The sequence below is a fragment of the Carex rostrata genome, chromosome 8 (genome assembly GCF_964058835.1).
Source record: "Carex rostrata chromosome 8, lpCarRost1.2, whole genome shotgun sequence".
NCBI classification, from domain to species: Eukaryota; Viridiplantae; Streptophyta; class Magnoliopsida; order Poales; family Cyperaceae; genus Carex; species Carex rostrata.
The window spans coordinates 13,257,717-13,274,095 of record NC_135925.1 but is presented as its reverse complement, the minus strand read 5'-3'; the positions used below and the strand labels follow the sequence as shown (position 1 = coordinate 13,274,095).

The window sequence follows — 16,379 nt, the reverse complement described above, 5'->3', positions numbered from 1 at the left end:
CGAGAAAAAAGTAATTAATTTTGTTTCTAATAAAATAATATTTAATTTCTAAAATTAAAAAATGTCATCTCAGTATAAAAGTATTCTTATTTTTCTTCACTGTTTTGCGGGATCCAATAAACAAACAATAGTTATCGGTACCGGGGTTTGACAAACGGAATCAGATCATCTGCCCTCAGGGGTGTAAGAAATTCCTACCCCTAAAGCCACTGTCGGATGAAACTGGAATCATTTTTAATATTTAAATATTTGATCTCAGACTCACCAATAGTGACTCTAGGAGCAGAAATTTTTTGCCTCAGGAGCGCAGGAGATTCGACCTCTTGATAAACTAAGCCAACATAGTATTTTGATATGTAAAACGCCAACATTCTATTTGAACTTTTAGTATATTTTAGTCCATTAAATTCTCTGAATTCTGCTCCGTTTTTTGCCCGTGCCATTCCTCACTGTTCTCACGGTGTAAAGTTTTATGTTGTTGTGCTGAAAACATGCCATGTGGCGTTGAATTTAAATATTTTTTGCGACCAAACTTTAATTAAAAAAAACCCACACAAGAAAAGTTATTGAGGCCCATACTAGTATGTATTGGGCTTCTAAGCAGAAACTTTTTATTTAATAAATATTGGATCGGTCCGTATATGATTTTTTATAGTAAAAGATGGATTTTTTTGGTCCCGTACTTCCTTTTTGCACAAAAATAAAATGTTGTTACCTTAGGGGATACGAATTCCTAAGTTAATGGGCTCTAACCTATATAGAGAAGGCCTTTTAAGGCCCAGAATATTAAGAGCCCAAAATATCTTTAAAACGATACACAATTCCAAAGTCCCAGCCTGAAAATTAGCAGTAACATCGGCTTATCATACACCGTTAAAGAAGTGTCCCACTAATAATAAAGGCTCACTAAATCCGCGTCTAACCGTGAATCTCTCTCGTTAGTCGGGGTTCTCTGTCTCAGATTCTCTATACAGATTCTCACATAATTCGCTTACAGGCGGAGCCCACAGGCTTGCACCAAAGTAACGCCTTCTGTGCTTGCTTGGGACCCATTCGTCGGTGACTTGAAACAGAGAACGCGTTGCAAAGTATTTAGAATCCTCCCTCTTCCCTCCACAAGCTCAAACAGAATCCAACCCAAACACTACTAAACCTTTCTCTCCCTCTCCTCCTCCCTCCCAAATTGAAACCCTACTTCCTGATCATAGTATCGCAAAACCCAATGCAAGAAATGGTCAAGAACCTTTCTTTCCTTCTCCTTCTCATCTCCCTGGGTTTGTTCTTTCACCACACAGCGACAGCTATTCCAAGAGGTAAGCTTCATGCTCTTCATTTTTCCAAATTGCTTTAACGAAACTCCGAAATTAACCTGACACTCTCCATTGTGAAATTTTCTTATATATATAAAAAATAGTCAAATTTAATGGATTGGGTCAATTTTACTCGATGACACTGCTTGTAAATAAAAGTTTTCATCTTTTCTGCTTGCATGCTTAGTTCTTTTTCGTGAAGTTAATTAATTAATTTGGAGCAATCTGTAAAAAATTGTCCAGTAGTTGTCCTTTGTCATAATTTCCCTCATACTCACAACCTGATTATATTCCATACTGCAGGTTACATGCGATTCACACAAGATGCAACTCAATTTCCAGCCGAATCAGAGTACGACTACATAATAGTAGGAGGTGGGGCTGCTGGATGTCCTCTTGCTGCCACCTTGTCAGGAGGGGGCCGTCGTGTCTTGCTCCTGGAACGAGGTGGGGCTCCTGACGAATTTCCATTTCTTGCCACATCATCGGGCTTTCTTACGACCCTCTCCACAACCAATCAAGAATCACCAGCTCAGCCATTTGCCTCCGAAGAAGGTGTGCCGAACACACGAGCACGTGTACTTGGTGGTGGGTCTTCTATAAATGCTGGATTCTACAGCCGGGCACACCCAGAGTTTTTCACCGACGTACCATTAAATTGGGATTTACATGAGGTAAATAGATCGTATGAATGGATAGAGCGGGCTCTGGTGCACCGGCCAGAGGTGAGGGGTTGGCAAGCAGCATTACGGGATGGGCTTATTGAAGCGGGTGTGGGCCCATACAACGGGTTCACAGTGAACCACTTAACAGGGACAAAGATTGGCGGGTCAATTTTTGATGCAGCTGGGCGGAGGCATAGTGCTGCTGATTTGTTAGCCTATGCAAGGCCAGACCGGATCCGGGTCGCAATACGAGCAACAGTGGATCGTGTATTTCTGAACCAAGTGCAGCCAGGTAATTACCATATTTCAGTGTTCTTAGGCTGTGTTATTTTTGGATTCTTTTTTGTGTGATTGCTTTTCCTAATCTTGTTTTTACTTGCCAGCAACAGTTCTTGATTTAGTATTGTTATACTTTGTTTTTACAATCATTTTTGTTTCGGCTCTATTTTGTATTATTTTATGTTTCCTCTGTTATAATTACTTCTTTGTTTGTGTTTTTGCTGGTTGATTTCTCCGTACATTTGTGCCAAATTGGGCGTAGAATTAATTCGTTCTATATTTGTAAAGTATGGTTACATTTGCACAAAATTAGATAACCCTCTTAGATGGATATAACCTTTCTGTCATGTAGCTCAGTTAAGATCTTTTTAACTAGATTAACAGACATTTGATTGGTCACTTGGTGTAATAATGTAGGTTGATTATTGTTATCAAAAGATTTTGTATATGAGATTTGAACACACTAAACGAGCCTGCAGATTTTAATCATTAATATAAAAAGGAAGAAGAATAATAAATTTTTTAATCCTGAACGTGTGCTTGTATTCTTATTTTTACCATTTAAAATAGGAGGAACAGAGAGAATTTTCATATCTTTAGTAGTTTCCTGTTATTTTTACTTCAATTATTTAAACACATTTTGAAGAAGTAATTGTGTTTTCCAATGTTGCAGGTTCTAGCAGCGTCGACCCAGTAACAACAGAGGCAGTGGGAGTGGTGTTTCTGGACCGGCTGGGAAGGCGGCACCATGCCATGACACGGCCTGGGGGTGAAGTGATCTTGTGTGCCGGCGCACTCGGCAGCCCACAACTGTTATTGCTGAGTGGTGTTGGGCCCCGCTCTTACCTTGCTACTTGGGGCATCCCTGTTGCGGTGCCCAACCCTGACGTGGGCCAGTACCTATATGACAACCCCCGGAATGGCATTTCCATCCTCCCGCCTGGCTCCATTGACCACTCTCTCATACAGGTCCGACATTTTTTTCGGCCTTCCTGTTTTTTTTTTATAATTCATTGGTGTACTCATCTATCAAAATTGCTAATGTAGTTGTATTCATCTGTTCATTTTATTAGGCTAATCTATTTGAATTATAGGATTAAAATTTAGTCGGCCTTAGTTCGTCATTATTCTCTGAATAAAGTTTTCTTATTTCCTCATAAGGTAAGCTTTTCAAAGATATCATCAATGTACCAGAGTCACACTAGTCATTTTCTTTTAATCATTAATTTATGCGTAGTATGATTTGTTACACAGGTAGTCGGAATATTGGATGGTGGAGACGCCTTCCTTGAGGCAGCATCTTATGTGGTCCCCTTTGTGTCGCCAGTGGAATCCATCCTCCTCCATCGGTCCTCGACACCTATCTACATCAATGTGGCGACGATAATGGAGAAGGTCGCAGGGCCCACCTCCTTCGGTTCCCTTCGCCTGGCCTCCTTGGATCCACGTGACAGCCCCCTTGTGCGTTTCAACTACTTCACTGACCCATCCAACATTGATCTCAACCGTTGTGTATCTGGCCTTCGTCATGTTGGAGATGTTTTGCAAAGCCGGTCGATGGCTGTTTTCAGGCCAGCCATAGGCACATGGGGCCCATCACAAAGAGGGTCCGGTGTGAGGAGAGGAGATTTTCGGTATGTTGGGTCTGCATTACCGGCAAATAGGTCTGATGATGATGCAATGAGGGGATTTTGCAGGAGGAATGTCGCGACATTGTGGCACTACCATGGCGGGTGTGTGGCTGGTAAGGTGGTTGATCGGGAGTTCCGAGTGATCGGTACCAGGGGGCTAAGAGTTGTAGACGGCTCAGTACTTACAGTCTCACCAGGCACCAACCCACAAGCTACTATTATGATGATGGGAAGGTATTAGTTCTCCCCTTACAAAATTCTAGTTGTATAATTTTGGTGTATGATGTTTAATGGTGGTGATTGAAATATATTGAACAGGTACGTGGGGCAGCGTATATTGGCTAGTAGGAGGTACAGGAGGAATAGGAGGAGATTGACACCTCCACCGCCGTCGCCGCCGCCAGATCTGTGATATCAAATAGAGCTCTTATAGCTCTGTACTTTTGCTTGTAAATTCAAAGATCACTTAGCAAGTAGAAAAAACTAAAATGACTCCCACATTTGATTTTGGATTCTTTTTCTTTGTATTTGTTTCTTTTGTTGCATAATTAATAATTAGTTCAAAAGTCTGTTCAGCAAGACAATATAAAATCTGCCAATTTTGATCTTTGTTCTAGAACCCGAAGTGAATACAAATGTTATAAAAAAAGTATGATTCAAGTTTTATTTACATTTATGACAATGCTTGTGCCATGATGGATCTATGCGAAAGCTGTTGCTCGTAGAGGGATCTAAATATTTTGTATTTTGCATCATGGTACCTTTTCACCTTTGGATCCTTCGATGGATATATGACCTGTTGCACAAGGTCATGGAGCACATGTAAGCTATTACTTCGTACATAGAAAGAGAGAGAATTTATACTTGGCAACCATTGCCAAGGTTTAAACAATAAAATAAAAAATAATAAAAACAGAGAGGTGGAATACTAGACACTATGGGTGTAAATGGTCGGATACGGATCGGACAGTGGTCTTACTGTATCCGTATCCGTTATAATTTTTCGGATACGAATATTTTTCATAATTAGCTTGTTAGTTACAAAACATCTATTATATTATTAAAATATTAGTCACTAATTATTTCATAGTGTTATATTGTTCATCAAAATATATATCTATATGCAATTTAATAAATTATTGGTAGAATATGCGATTTAATAAATTAATTTAAAAACATATATCACATTATTTGTTGTGTTTAAAATGTAAACGGTCGGATACGGATAGTAAAAAGTCTTACTGTATCTGTATCCGTTATAACTTTTCGGATATGGATACGGATACAGATCGGATAATTTAAGTACTTTTCCGGATTCGGATTCAGACGAAATCGGATGTTATTCGATCCGTTTACACCCCAACTTGAGACCCTTGGCAGCCCCTGCCAAGTTTTTCAAAGAGAGAGAGAGAGAGAGAGAGAGTACTTGGCAGATGCTGCCAAGGTTTATGAGAGAGAGAGATAGAGATTACTTGTCCAGATGCATTTAATGCTTTCATGGCAGAATGAAGTGTTGTATACTTATTAGAGGCAACAGCACCTAAAATGGCAGCCCCTAAAAGCACTGACTTTTTCTCTCTGGGCAGAATTATCGGGCATCCTGCAGGAATGTCATTTGTCAAAAGAGAACTTAATAATTATCATTCTTTTTTTCTAGGCGCGGGAGAAAGAGAGAGAGAGAGATTTGCCAGTAATATCAGCATGCTCTTGAATATACAACCCATTTTTTGCAAGGCCACCACATGCTAGGAGTGTGTTTATCTGCATGTACATGTGATAATTTTATCAAGATAAGCTAGAGTTAATCAATGCTACAACCATATACATTGAATCTTTTTGCACAGATGCATAACTGTTCTGGTAAGAAACATTGCAATGATAAAGCACATGTAGACAGGAATAATCTAAACCTTGTGTCCATGAGAATTGCAGTGCTCGATGATATGTCGGGTACCATATGCAATGCTCTGTACTGTAGCTAAGTACAAAAGTGCTAGGCTTTTGTCACTTGTGTCAAGTGTCAAGCCACATATCATCCCTTTCGATTTTGGATCAGCTATAGGCGACCTATTATATATTAAAAAAAAAACATTTTTGTCTTTTAAGCAATAAAACAGTGAAGAAATGAATCTCACAAGTAAACCACAAAATAATTCCCAAAGCATCAAATTGTCATTTGATCCCAACATTTAGTTCCCATTTGGGGCGCTAAACATTCTGAGTTTTACATTCATAATACCTGAACAATATTATGATTTGTATAGTTTTAGTTCAGATAAAGTTTAAGCTGAGAAACTGAAAGATTGGATAACTTGCTACCGTTTCAGCTTAATTTTGTCAGGTCTGTTGGGGAAGGGGATAATTTCTTAGTGAAAAGAGCAGCTCAATTCACGTCAGCACTGACTAGAATTCTGTTCTATATATATATATTTTTTTTGACAATTATTGACGGTAACGACAAGAACTACAAATCTGAACTAGTTAGACCAGATGAGAAAATGGATGACACTCTCATAAACATTTCTGCAATTTACTTAATATTTGACATTTCTTTGTAAGCTAAGTGAAATTTGTGGTAAAACAAATTTAATCAACAAAACAAGAGTAACATATGCAAGAGGTCATTTCATGTTTTCAAGAATTACTTTACCAAAAGCTCTTTTCCTTTGCCATTCTTTTATTTTCTATTTAGATTACTTTTTGCTAGGCCTTAAAAATACGTACCTGTTGCCGTGGAAGTCTGGAAGGACATGCGAGTCTTCGGTCAAGGAAGAGAGGAAAGGTACATTCTGGTCTTGTGCCATTGAGGCCAGTAGCTTGTTCAACAATTCATACACAGATATACCTTCACATCAAGCATTAGAAAAAAGAAAGAAAAAAAAGACAATTAATACCTATGTAATGTATATACAAAAAAAAAATAATGTCTAGATGAGGATAGAAATAAGAGATCTTTGCTCACGGAAGCTTGGTCGTTTATTTTTAAACTTTATTCAATTTTTCTCTAGTCTCCTCTGCATTCTTGTTATATTCTATTTGTAAATTGGGGAATTACATGGATATGATCAGATGGAACTAAGAAAAGAAATAACTAAAACATAGACAAATTTAAATGAAACATCCTTGATGCAAAAAAAAAAAACCTTGAGAGGCAGCACGATTGGCCACGAGAGGACCTGCCAGATGGCTCTCCACTATGTGATCTAAAAGGGCACCTGTTGCACTTTGGCCTCCTTCAGTTAGCCAGTATCCTGGCACCATTGCTGAAATTTGAAAGAGGTATGTTACGTTGCACCAGAAATGCAAAGAAAAAATAGAAATAAGTAAAGGCATGTCAAAGTTTTTTGTTTGTTTATATTTTAGGATCTATCTCTTTTTGTTGGATCTTCACATACTTCGGAGCTTATCAAGAGCTGAATATTATAATAGAAGGTCACTTTGCACATCACATTTTAAAAGAAAAGGTAGGCAATATGAATTCTACATACCAGACCAGAATGGGCCCCAAACACCAGGGACCAATAGTTTGCTCTTGGAGACAGCCATATGGCAAGTGGATGTGCCACAAACCAACACCATGCCACTTGTTATTGCATCTTCATCTGACAAGCAAATAATCAAAGCAAGCATTACTATCACAGATTTGGTTACCACTTAGAATTGAGGTCAGATACAGTTCCACTCTGACAAAAAAGAAATTATCTTCTTGTTTTGCTAGTTAGCTTCTTTCAGTCAGGTGTAATGTTAGTAGCACAGGTGATTTATGTTTGAGGCCAATTTGGTTCTAAATTAAGGACAACTGAAGCTCATTAGTTGCTGAGTTGTAAAATTTAAGGTTACTTTCAAGTAAATTTGATTTAACTGAGGTGGCATTGAAAAATTTACAGAATTTTAATGTGCTATATTTGTAAGCTCCGCCAAGATTCATGTCACCAGCTGGAATTGAAACATTTATCCAACGACATACATGGAAATAATTCTACATAAACAACCTTCAGATTTGGGATCTGAATCAGAGATGCTCTCCATTACACCAACACCACCAGCATGAGCATCAATAAGAGAAGTTCCTACGGGAGTCCCAGCTAATAGCCCCAGCTCCTGTTACAAACAACCATAAAGACAGAAAAAAAGTCATGACTAGTAGTAGTTGCAAGTAAATATTGTTTTATTTTGAGTGTTTTATATTGCTACCATGGCAGCAGCAGGTGTTAAGCCAGAACCAAGCGAATGACCTGGGAATGCAACACTCCTTCCTGTTGAAATTCAAAGATTGTTTAAATAATAAAAGATGTTTTTCCTTTATTTATTTTTTCCTTTTACACCCAGTATTTAGCATTATTTGCAAATGGCACACTCCTCAGCTCCAATTTACATTTATTACCTACTAATTATTGTTCAAAATTTCTATTAATTCGACCAAATATTACCACACTGGATCTGGAGTTTAATTTAATATAATGTCTACAAATGAATTGACATTCTTGTCAGGCTTCAATTGAGTACATTTTGGAATTTGGAACAAAAGAAGCATGGTAGAATCAGGGTTGAAACTATAAATTTAATGTATTATACCTTTACTGTCACACTAACCAAGTGGTTCCTTGTCATTTTGCAAGTACCTCAAAAAATGTTGAGTGATAATTAAGAACAGTAGATATTTCCAGCACGTTGCAGACTTGGTAAAATATTCAACAGTAAAAATGCACATATGGGGTGAGGATTCAGGCAAAAAAAGAAGCCTTACAGTTAGAGGTAAGCTCTCTATATATAATTGGATATATTTTTACCAACAGTGTGTGCCAACATTTATTTGAGTAATACCAACAGTATTTAAAAATACCAGCCACCTTTTGCAGACACCTTCGATTGTAAGATCGAAAAAAGTTCTATAATAGAAGTAAAACTTTTATGACCTATTTTTGAATGGTGGCCTTCAACAAGGTCACCAAGGCCGATTTCTTCAAAGAAGTCATCATCCCATCCACAGGCCTCCATATCTCGCGACTCGTGCAAGTCCATGTGTGCATGGCCAAGGTATGTCCACTTACATACAATCGTGCATAAGCTTCTAGTATCATCTCCAGTTGCTCTAAAGAAAAATTGCACAAATATCAATAGAAAAATTGACCATTCCAGACATAATATAGGATAGATAGTTTCCCAAGACGGTTAACCAAGCTTTGACTTGACAAAACCAAGACTTAACCAATTAACTCTGAATTTTACCAGCACGAGTGCAACTATGCTCAATTTATGCAGAATTCAATGTTGTATTTGAATTAAGTTGAAACTAAGTAATTATGATAATTATAAGGTACCTGTATGCAAGCCAGTCGCTGAGATCCATCCACCTACCCACCATTGACCAGGACTCCTTCAAGTTTTCTTTAACCCATAACAACTACACAAAGCACAAAGAAGAAACTCTGGTGTTTGCTTACCGAATGACAGCTGAATTAGTGAATAAGAGAATACTACATAGTTCGCTTGTTGTGTACCACTACAAATAATACCTTAGGGGCTTGCATTTCAGGGGAGAGGGCCCCACCACAATATTGTAAAACTGGTGACTTGCTAGAGTTGATTCGCTCAGCTTGGTTAACAGCTCTGTGATCCATCCATACTATAATATTTCTTCTCGCATCTCCACTCCATGACACTGTAACTGGTGACCCATCTGCATCCACAGCCACTGCATCAAAAGAAAAGATAAAAGAGTGTTATCCTATAGTCTGGCTTTGTCAAATAAGCTCCAAGTTATAAAGAAGTTATAATAAAAACCCTTCTATTTCTTTGTTCCGTAAACTTTCTAAGTTTATCAAGAAATATTAGAAAGTGCTTTCTAGTTCCTACTCTACCAATAAAGAAGGGACACTGCAAATATCTTCCAGACCTCATTTTGCAATATCCTCCGAAACCCACTGAACCCCCCCCCCCCCCCCCCCCCCCCCCGCAGTGTGCCACTTCCCCATTTAAATCAAAATCACCACAACTGTTTTCTTTCCTTAGAATTTATATATAAGCAAATTAGCGGGGGGGGGGGGTTTCCGAGTTTTAAATGGGTACATGAAATGGCAGACAACTATACAAGACAATCTAACATATTGTAAGGGCATACATGAAGTTATTTCAGTTTAATAGGCGACGCACCAAGAGAACAGGTAGCAGCAAAGCCCAAACCAACCACCTCTTCTGGGGCCACACTTGCTATTGAACATGCCGATTTAACCGCAGCACAGACAGCATGCCAAATGTCAGTAGATGATTGCTGTCACAAAATCTAAAGTATGAGAATCATAAAGATTTTCTTACTTTGGTTTGGCAGACTGAACAATTAGTCTGAAAACGATTAGAGGATTTTTATTTTAGTCCTGATTCTATAAGTTTCCTATTTTCAACTTGATGAGAAAACCCAAGAAAACATGGCAAGCACACTCTCAAGTATTCTACTCTCTTTTTCTTTTCTGATTGTTAGAAAATGTCATCTCAAAAATTCACCAACCTCAATGCAATCTCCCTCTTTCCATATTTGAATTGAGCTGCTTGCCGAGCCTAAAAGTTTCCCATTCTCATCAAAAATGCCTGCAAAGTGATTTCATTTTATATGCAGATCTTCAATTAAACATTACTCCATTAGGAAGATTTGATTCAAGGTCCTGAAATTTAAAATAGCAATTTGTTCTGCAATTATCAGTTCCAACTAAACATAACCACATATCAGGATTCAAGTTATTTTCATGGTAGTTGTTCCATCGGTTCTCTCAGTTAGTCAATTCCTAACTGCCAAGTGCATTCAGTCAAATCATCTGCTCAAATGCTGCTCATATCAACAATAATAAAATCTCATGACCAAGTTGCAAGAAAACATAAACAAAATTAAAATATAAACACAGGACAGCTATACCATCTATTATATTTCCTTTGTGTACTTTCACACAAAATTAAAATATTTATGTGAATGACACACAAAAATAAAATCCACACTAAAGAAATTTTTTGAGTAGGAAAGGATACCACTATACCTGAATTTAGGGATCACTAATTCTTAATGTGTCCATTTGTGCAAAAAATATTGTTCTGCATGGGAGCATCTCAAAACTTATACCAACATTGGGGCTCTTTTGAGGATATAATTACGTATGCTCTAACACTGCCACAAATCAGAAACAAGCTTTTTTCTCTTGTCGTGCAGTTATGCCGCGAATACACAGTTTCCCGTGTACCCACAAGACAATTACTTAGACTACTCCAAACAAGCATTTCATCATGCCATACTTACCATAACAGTAACATTAAACAAACTGTTTATAATCTACATTGAAACAAAAACCTTTAAACAGTGATTTACAATCAAACAAAAAGAAAGCAAAATATCATAATTTCCCAACTAAATTTGATACTAGCTGGTATCAATATAAAGAAAGGTATTTACACTTCTAAACAGAAATCTGACAATTATTCACTTTAAATAAAAGGTTTCTAAAACTTTATTGAATGAAACGATGAATCAGAAAATCAATAGAGAGAACAAGGAAATTACTTTGCTATACCACCAATTGTAGAAGGAAAAGAGATATTGCACACGACTAATGATTTCAATTACTAGGGTTCAGTCAGTTAGTCAAAGTAGGAACAGGAACCGGCTCATTCCCTTTGTTCCGTAGCTCTATCACATCCACGGCATGGGTACTTACTCGTCCTCCTACACGGCCTCCTCTAATCTGCGGCACAATGCCTCGACCTCCTGGCGGAGGTATGCCTCCACGTCCACGCCCCTGTGGAGCTCTATAACTACCACTGCCACTACTCCCAGGTGTACCCAAAAAAGTATTTGGGCACTCTCTAATCCAGAATGTGGCTTCTTGCAAACACGACACCAAGGTCCAGTGGTTTCCGAAGTAAATCTTGGTGTAACAATCTGTCCGGTAGAGTATGCATAAGCCGTAGGTCGAGTCCCTAATCCACTTGCTTGTTTTCTTTGATCAACTTTTGGCTTAATATTTCTGGAGAGGGTCTGTTGCACACTTCTCTTGTGATATAGTTATGTCTGTTCAGCACATTTCATAAGGACTGGAACCCCTACAGTTGTAGAATGGTGAATAGCTAGTGCAATTTTTGGGTCTAATCCATCCAGGTACTGTCTCCGATATCTTTCAGGATTTCTTCTCACATCTGGGGCATATTGAGGCAGATCAAATAACAACCGATTGTACTCCTCTACAGACCTTTCATGTTGGCGTAAGTTCAGAAATTGGCTTCTCAAAGTCTCATGATGTAAATCACTCAAAAACTGCTCCTCAAATTTCTGTTCAAACCATTGCCAAGGAATCTCCTGTTCAACTCCCTCATATTCCAACTTGACTCCCTCCCACCAATGCTGACCAGATTTTTCCAACAATTGTTATGCTAATTCCACTTTGTTTACCTCTGGCACACAACATATAGTAAATTTAGCCTTTAAACTCACCATCCATTCTTCCTCAGCAGGATATCCCCTGACCCATCAAACCGAGGGGGTGTCAAGCGCATAAAAGAATCGGTTGTTATTTGATCTGCCTCAATATGCCCCAGATGTGAGAAGAAATCCTGAAAGATATCGGAGACAGTACCTGGATGGATTAGACCCAAAAATTGCACTAGCTATTCACCATTCTACAACTGTAGGGGTTCCAGTCCTTATGAAATGTGCTGAACAGACAGAAATATATCACAAAAAAAGTGCGCAACAGACCCTCTCCAGAAATATCAAGCCAAAAGTTGATAAAGAAAACAAGCAAGTGGATTAGGGGTTCGACCTATGGCTTATGCATGCCCTACCGGACAGAGGATTTACTTCGGGAGCCACTGGACCTTGGTGTCGTGTTTGCAAGAAGCCACATTCAGAGTCTAAGTGTCGTCGCATTAATAAAACATGTCTTCGATATGGTAATAAGAATCACTGGATTAGAGAGTGCCCAAATACTTTTTCGAGTACACTTGAGAGTAGTGGCAGTGGTAGTTATAGAGCTCCACAGGGGCGTGGACGTGGAGGCATACCTCCACCAGGAGGTCGAGGTATTGTGCCGCAGATTAGAGGAGGTCGTGTAGGAGGACGAGTAAGTACCCATGCCGTGGATGTGATAGAGCTACCGAACGAAGGGAATGAGCTGGTTCCTGTTCCTACTCTGACTGACTGACTAAACCCTAGCAATTGAAATCATTAGTCGTGTGCAATATCTCTTTTCCTTCTACAATTGGTGGTATAGCAAAGCAATTTCCTTGTTCTCTCTATTGATTTTATGATTCATCGTTTCATTCAATTAAGTTTTAGAAACCTTTTATTTTAAGTGAATAATTGTCAGGTTTCTGTTTAGAAGTGTAAATACCTTTCTTTATATTGATACCAACTAGTATCAAATTTAGTTGGGAAATTATAATATTTTGCTTTCTTTTTGTTTGATTGTAAATCACTGTTTAAAGGTTTCGTTGGAATGTAGGTTATAAATAGTTTGTTTAATGTTACTGTTATGGTAAATATGGCATGATGAAATGCTTGTTTGGAGTTAAGTCTAAATAATTGCCTTGCGGGTACACGGGAAACTGTGTATTTGCGGTGTAACTGCACGACCCCATGTTTCGGGGTGTGACAGTTAAAAGTGAGTATTAATAGAAACATGATACTGACAATATGCTCTATGATATCTTATTGGGCAGGAACTTGGATGAGCTGACAAAGTCAAAACTTTATAAATGTTATTCCAATTAAGTGTTTAGCCCCAGTTGAGATCCTAAACTGTTAAGAGATGGAGGTACCACTGGTCCACTGTTAATGAAGGCCTAAAATGATGCTGTTATGTTGATATATCAGGTTGAACTCCCAAACATTTTCTATTTTGTGTTGGTTGCTTGATTTGTGGATGCAAATAGAGGCTTCAGGCTTAACATTGTTGGTGGTTGGGGGGGGAGGGGTACCGTAGTAAGGTACCTGTTTTTCTTGGGTAGTTTTTTTTTTGTGTTTGATGCAAAGGCCAATGATGCAGACTCTAAGCTGAAACCGTACTACTTCATATCAAAATCTGAGTCCATCCAATTGGTACACAATTTGATCTGTTCAATAGCTAGTTAGGGATGCGGGTCTGTGAGCCTGAGGCAAAATAGATTACATCCTGGTTTTTATAACATGGAGTAGTGTAGTATATCTTAATCAGTTGTTTTATATATATAATTATTTTTTTCGATTGGTTGTATTTAACATTTCAGTAATGAAAATAATAGGCTTTATGCCTTCGTTTTAAAAGAAATAGAAAACAAAGAAATTTCCTTTGTTTACAGGATCGTTTCTTACAACGTTGTTCAAATAAGTTATTAGTAAACTCTGAAGCTCAAAAAATCAACTCGAAGAATAACAGAGACAAGTGTATACAAAAAATAAGTAGAAAGTAAAAACGAACCTGCACGTGCGCTGCCCGTGCCGACGTCAACACCAAGAAAAACAGAGCGTTGCGGTTGGGAGGAGGCCATGCTCGCGGTGGAGATCGGACCAGAGAGAGAGACAGAGAGGTGGTGCTCGAATCCAACGGGGGAGGAGTTGGCCACGTAGCAGCTCGGACTTCTGATCGTTTCGGTTCTCGCCTTATCCTAATCAGATAATGACAAAGATAGTAATTGAACGATAGCCTGAAAAATTGGGCCGCTACACAGGAGTGCTAAATTGGGCCGAGTTAAAGCTACTTGGGCTTGAGTTGCTGATAGCCTGAAAAGAGGCCCTTTTGTACACAATTTTTTTAGAACTGGGCCTGTAATAGGGATACCGCAGAAAATCAAAACCACCACCACATTATTTACTTTTTCTTACGAAAAAAAAAAAAAAACGAACTTCAAACTATTAAGAGTTAAACACATGTTTCTATATAAAATTTATATATTTTAATTTTATTAGTAGAAAATATAGAAATAAAAAAAAGATAAAAATGGAAATTCATCTCACGTTTAATTTTCTATTGTTGTACATGCATTATTCGTGAAATTGATTAGTTTAAATTAATAGTCTCAATTCGTCATTCGAATGAGTAATATTTGGTGAGGATTAAGTGCTACAAAAATAAATAAAAAATCAACTTTGCACTGGGATAAATAATTCCAAATCCAAAGAGCAATATCTTTTTTTAGCAAGAACTGACTTTTTATTTGCATCATTTGTTGGTTAATTATTTAAAAAAAAAATTATACATGCAAATTGATGGGAATCTGAAGACTATTGAAAAAAAAAATGTAAATATCTCTATTAAAACCATTTTGCAGACTTTTTCTAATTTGTATTTCTTATGCATTACTTTTTACATTTTAACAACCAATCAAAACTACTGGCATTGTCTTTGGTGTTCTTTGTTGAGTGTTTCTTTCTTTCTTCTTCTTCTTCTTTTTTTTTTTTTTTTTGCATTCAAAAGCCCGTAGGCATGTTGAGTGTTTCTTTCAAAAAGAGAGAAATAAATATGCTATATATATATGTCACATCAATGCAAGATGATATTAATATTTAATTGAAAGATACAGAAGTAATTACAAGCTAAAAGAGTTAATTATTATATCTATGATCTGATTTGGACATTACATTATCTTTGATACATATAATCAACTTTGAACATACCAAAAGTGTAATTTTGTGCACATTTAATTTTTTATATAAATCCTATTTTAACATGAGGAGGGGTCAAATGTTCCAATGATTTAATGCCTCAATCATGGCTCACATCCTTATTTATCCTTTTAAACTCTAAATATTCGATCCAAGCGACTCAACATGATCTCTATATTAAAATGTGCTTGGAGACAAATTTTGTATTTTTTCAAACTTTTTTACTATTTCTTTAGATATGTACAATTTTTTTTTGATGGTCTAGAATCTTCTAAAAAAATAGTAATTTTGTAACTATCTAAAAATTTTGGGAGAGATAGATACAGCTCTTTATTTTGATTAAAAAAATTCTAAATTATTAGAAGTCCCCAAATTCAAGTCTTTTTGAAATGTTCATTTGAACAAAATAAATAAATAAATTTGATTTTCTTTTCTCTTCGATTGTTATGTGAATAAAACACACCATAAAAAATAAAGAATATATATGAAGAAGATATAGTTATATGATATAAAATTACTATAAATGTTACTTTAATAAATTAGAATAATCTATTCTAATTAATACAAATTTTTTTTTGGAAAAAACGAATGAGAGTCATTCATATACACTTTTCAGAAAAAAAAAATATATGGAGGTCAATTTAAGAATGCCCATAGCATTTTAGTATAAATTATATTTCATCACTAGTAAAAAAAAAATAGAAGTCAATTTATAGTAATTTAGAAACAAAAATTGTAATACATTTTTATTTTTTATATAAAAAATACAGTTTTAGTTTTAAAAATTAACGGGTATTATTTTGAATATACTTATGTCCAAATATATATACACAAAAACAATTGAATGCAAGCAAGAATTAGCTGAAAAGACCTAACT

General features: G+C 36.9%; 2 protein-coding genes across 3 annotated transcripts; one reads left to right on the top strand and one right to left on the bottom strand.

The window, feature by feature from the left end:
- The first annotated feature begins 1,072 nt into the window (after window positions 1–1,072).
- On the top strand, window positions 1,073–4,464 carry LOC144557953 (Glucose-methanol-choline (GMC) oxidoreductase family protein). The gene is made up of 5 exons (XM_078306625.1): window positions 1,073–1,313; window positions 1,614–2,267; window positions 2,928–3,223; window positions 3,509–4,119; window positions 4,204–4,464. Exons 1-5 carry the CDS (start codon window positions 1,223–1,225, stop codon window positions 4,295–4,297), a joined length of 1,746 nt encoding a protein of 581 aa, XP_078162751.1. The 5' UTR covers window positions 1,073–1,222; the 3' UTR covers window positions 4,298–4,464.
- On the bottom strand, window positions 4,391–14,500 carry LOC144557954 (FGGY family of carbohydrate kinase). 2 transcript variants are annotated; one of them, XM_078306626.1, is made up of 15 exons: window positions 14,319–14,500; window positions 10,391–10,470; window positions 10,039–10,156; window positions 9,402–9,580; window positions 9,207–9,289; window positions 8,802–8,977; window positions 8,080–8,141; window positions 7,878–7,986; window positions 7,374–7,487; window positions 7,029–7,148; window positions 6,610–6,730; window positions 5,796–5,952; window positions 5,574–5,646; window positions 5,358–5,485; window positions 4,391–4,681 (listed from the first exon to the last, which is right to left on the bottom strand). In XM_078306626.1, the coding sequence occupies exons 1-15, from the start codon at window positions 14,386–14,388 to the stop codon at window positions 4,559–4,561; spliced, it is 1,713 nt and encodes a 570-aa protein (XP_078162752.1). In that variant the 5' UTR covers window positions 14,389–14,500; the 3' UTR covers window positions 4,391–4,558. The 2 variants fall into 2 exon arrangements, with proteins under 2 accessions (XP_078162752.1, XP_078162753.1); XM_078306627.1 differs by lacking the exon at window positions 10,039–10,156 and having other exon boundaries at window positions 14,319–14,464.
- Window positions 14,501–16,379: the final 1,879 nt, after the last annotated feature.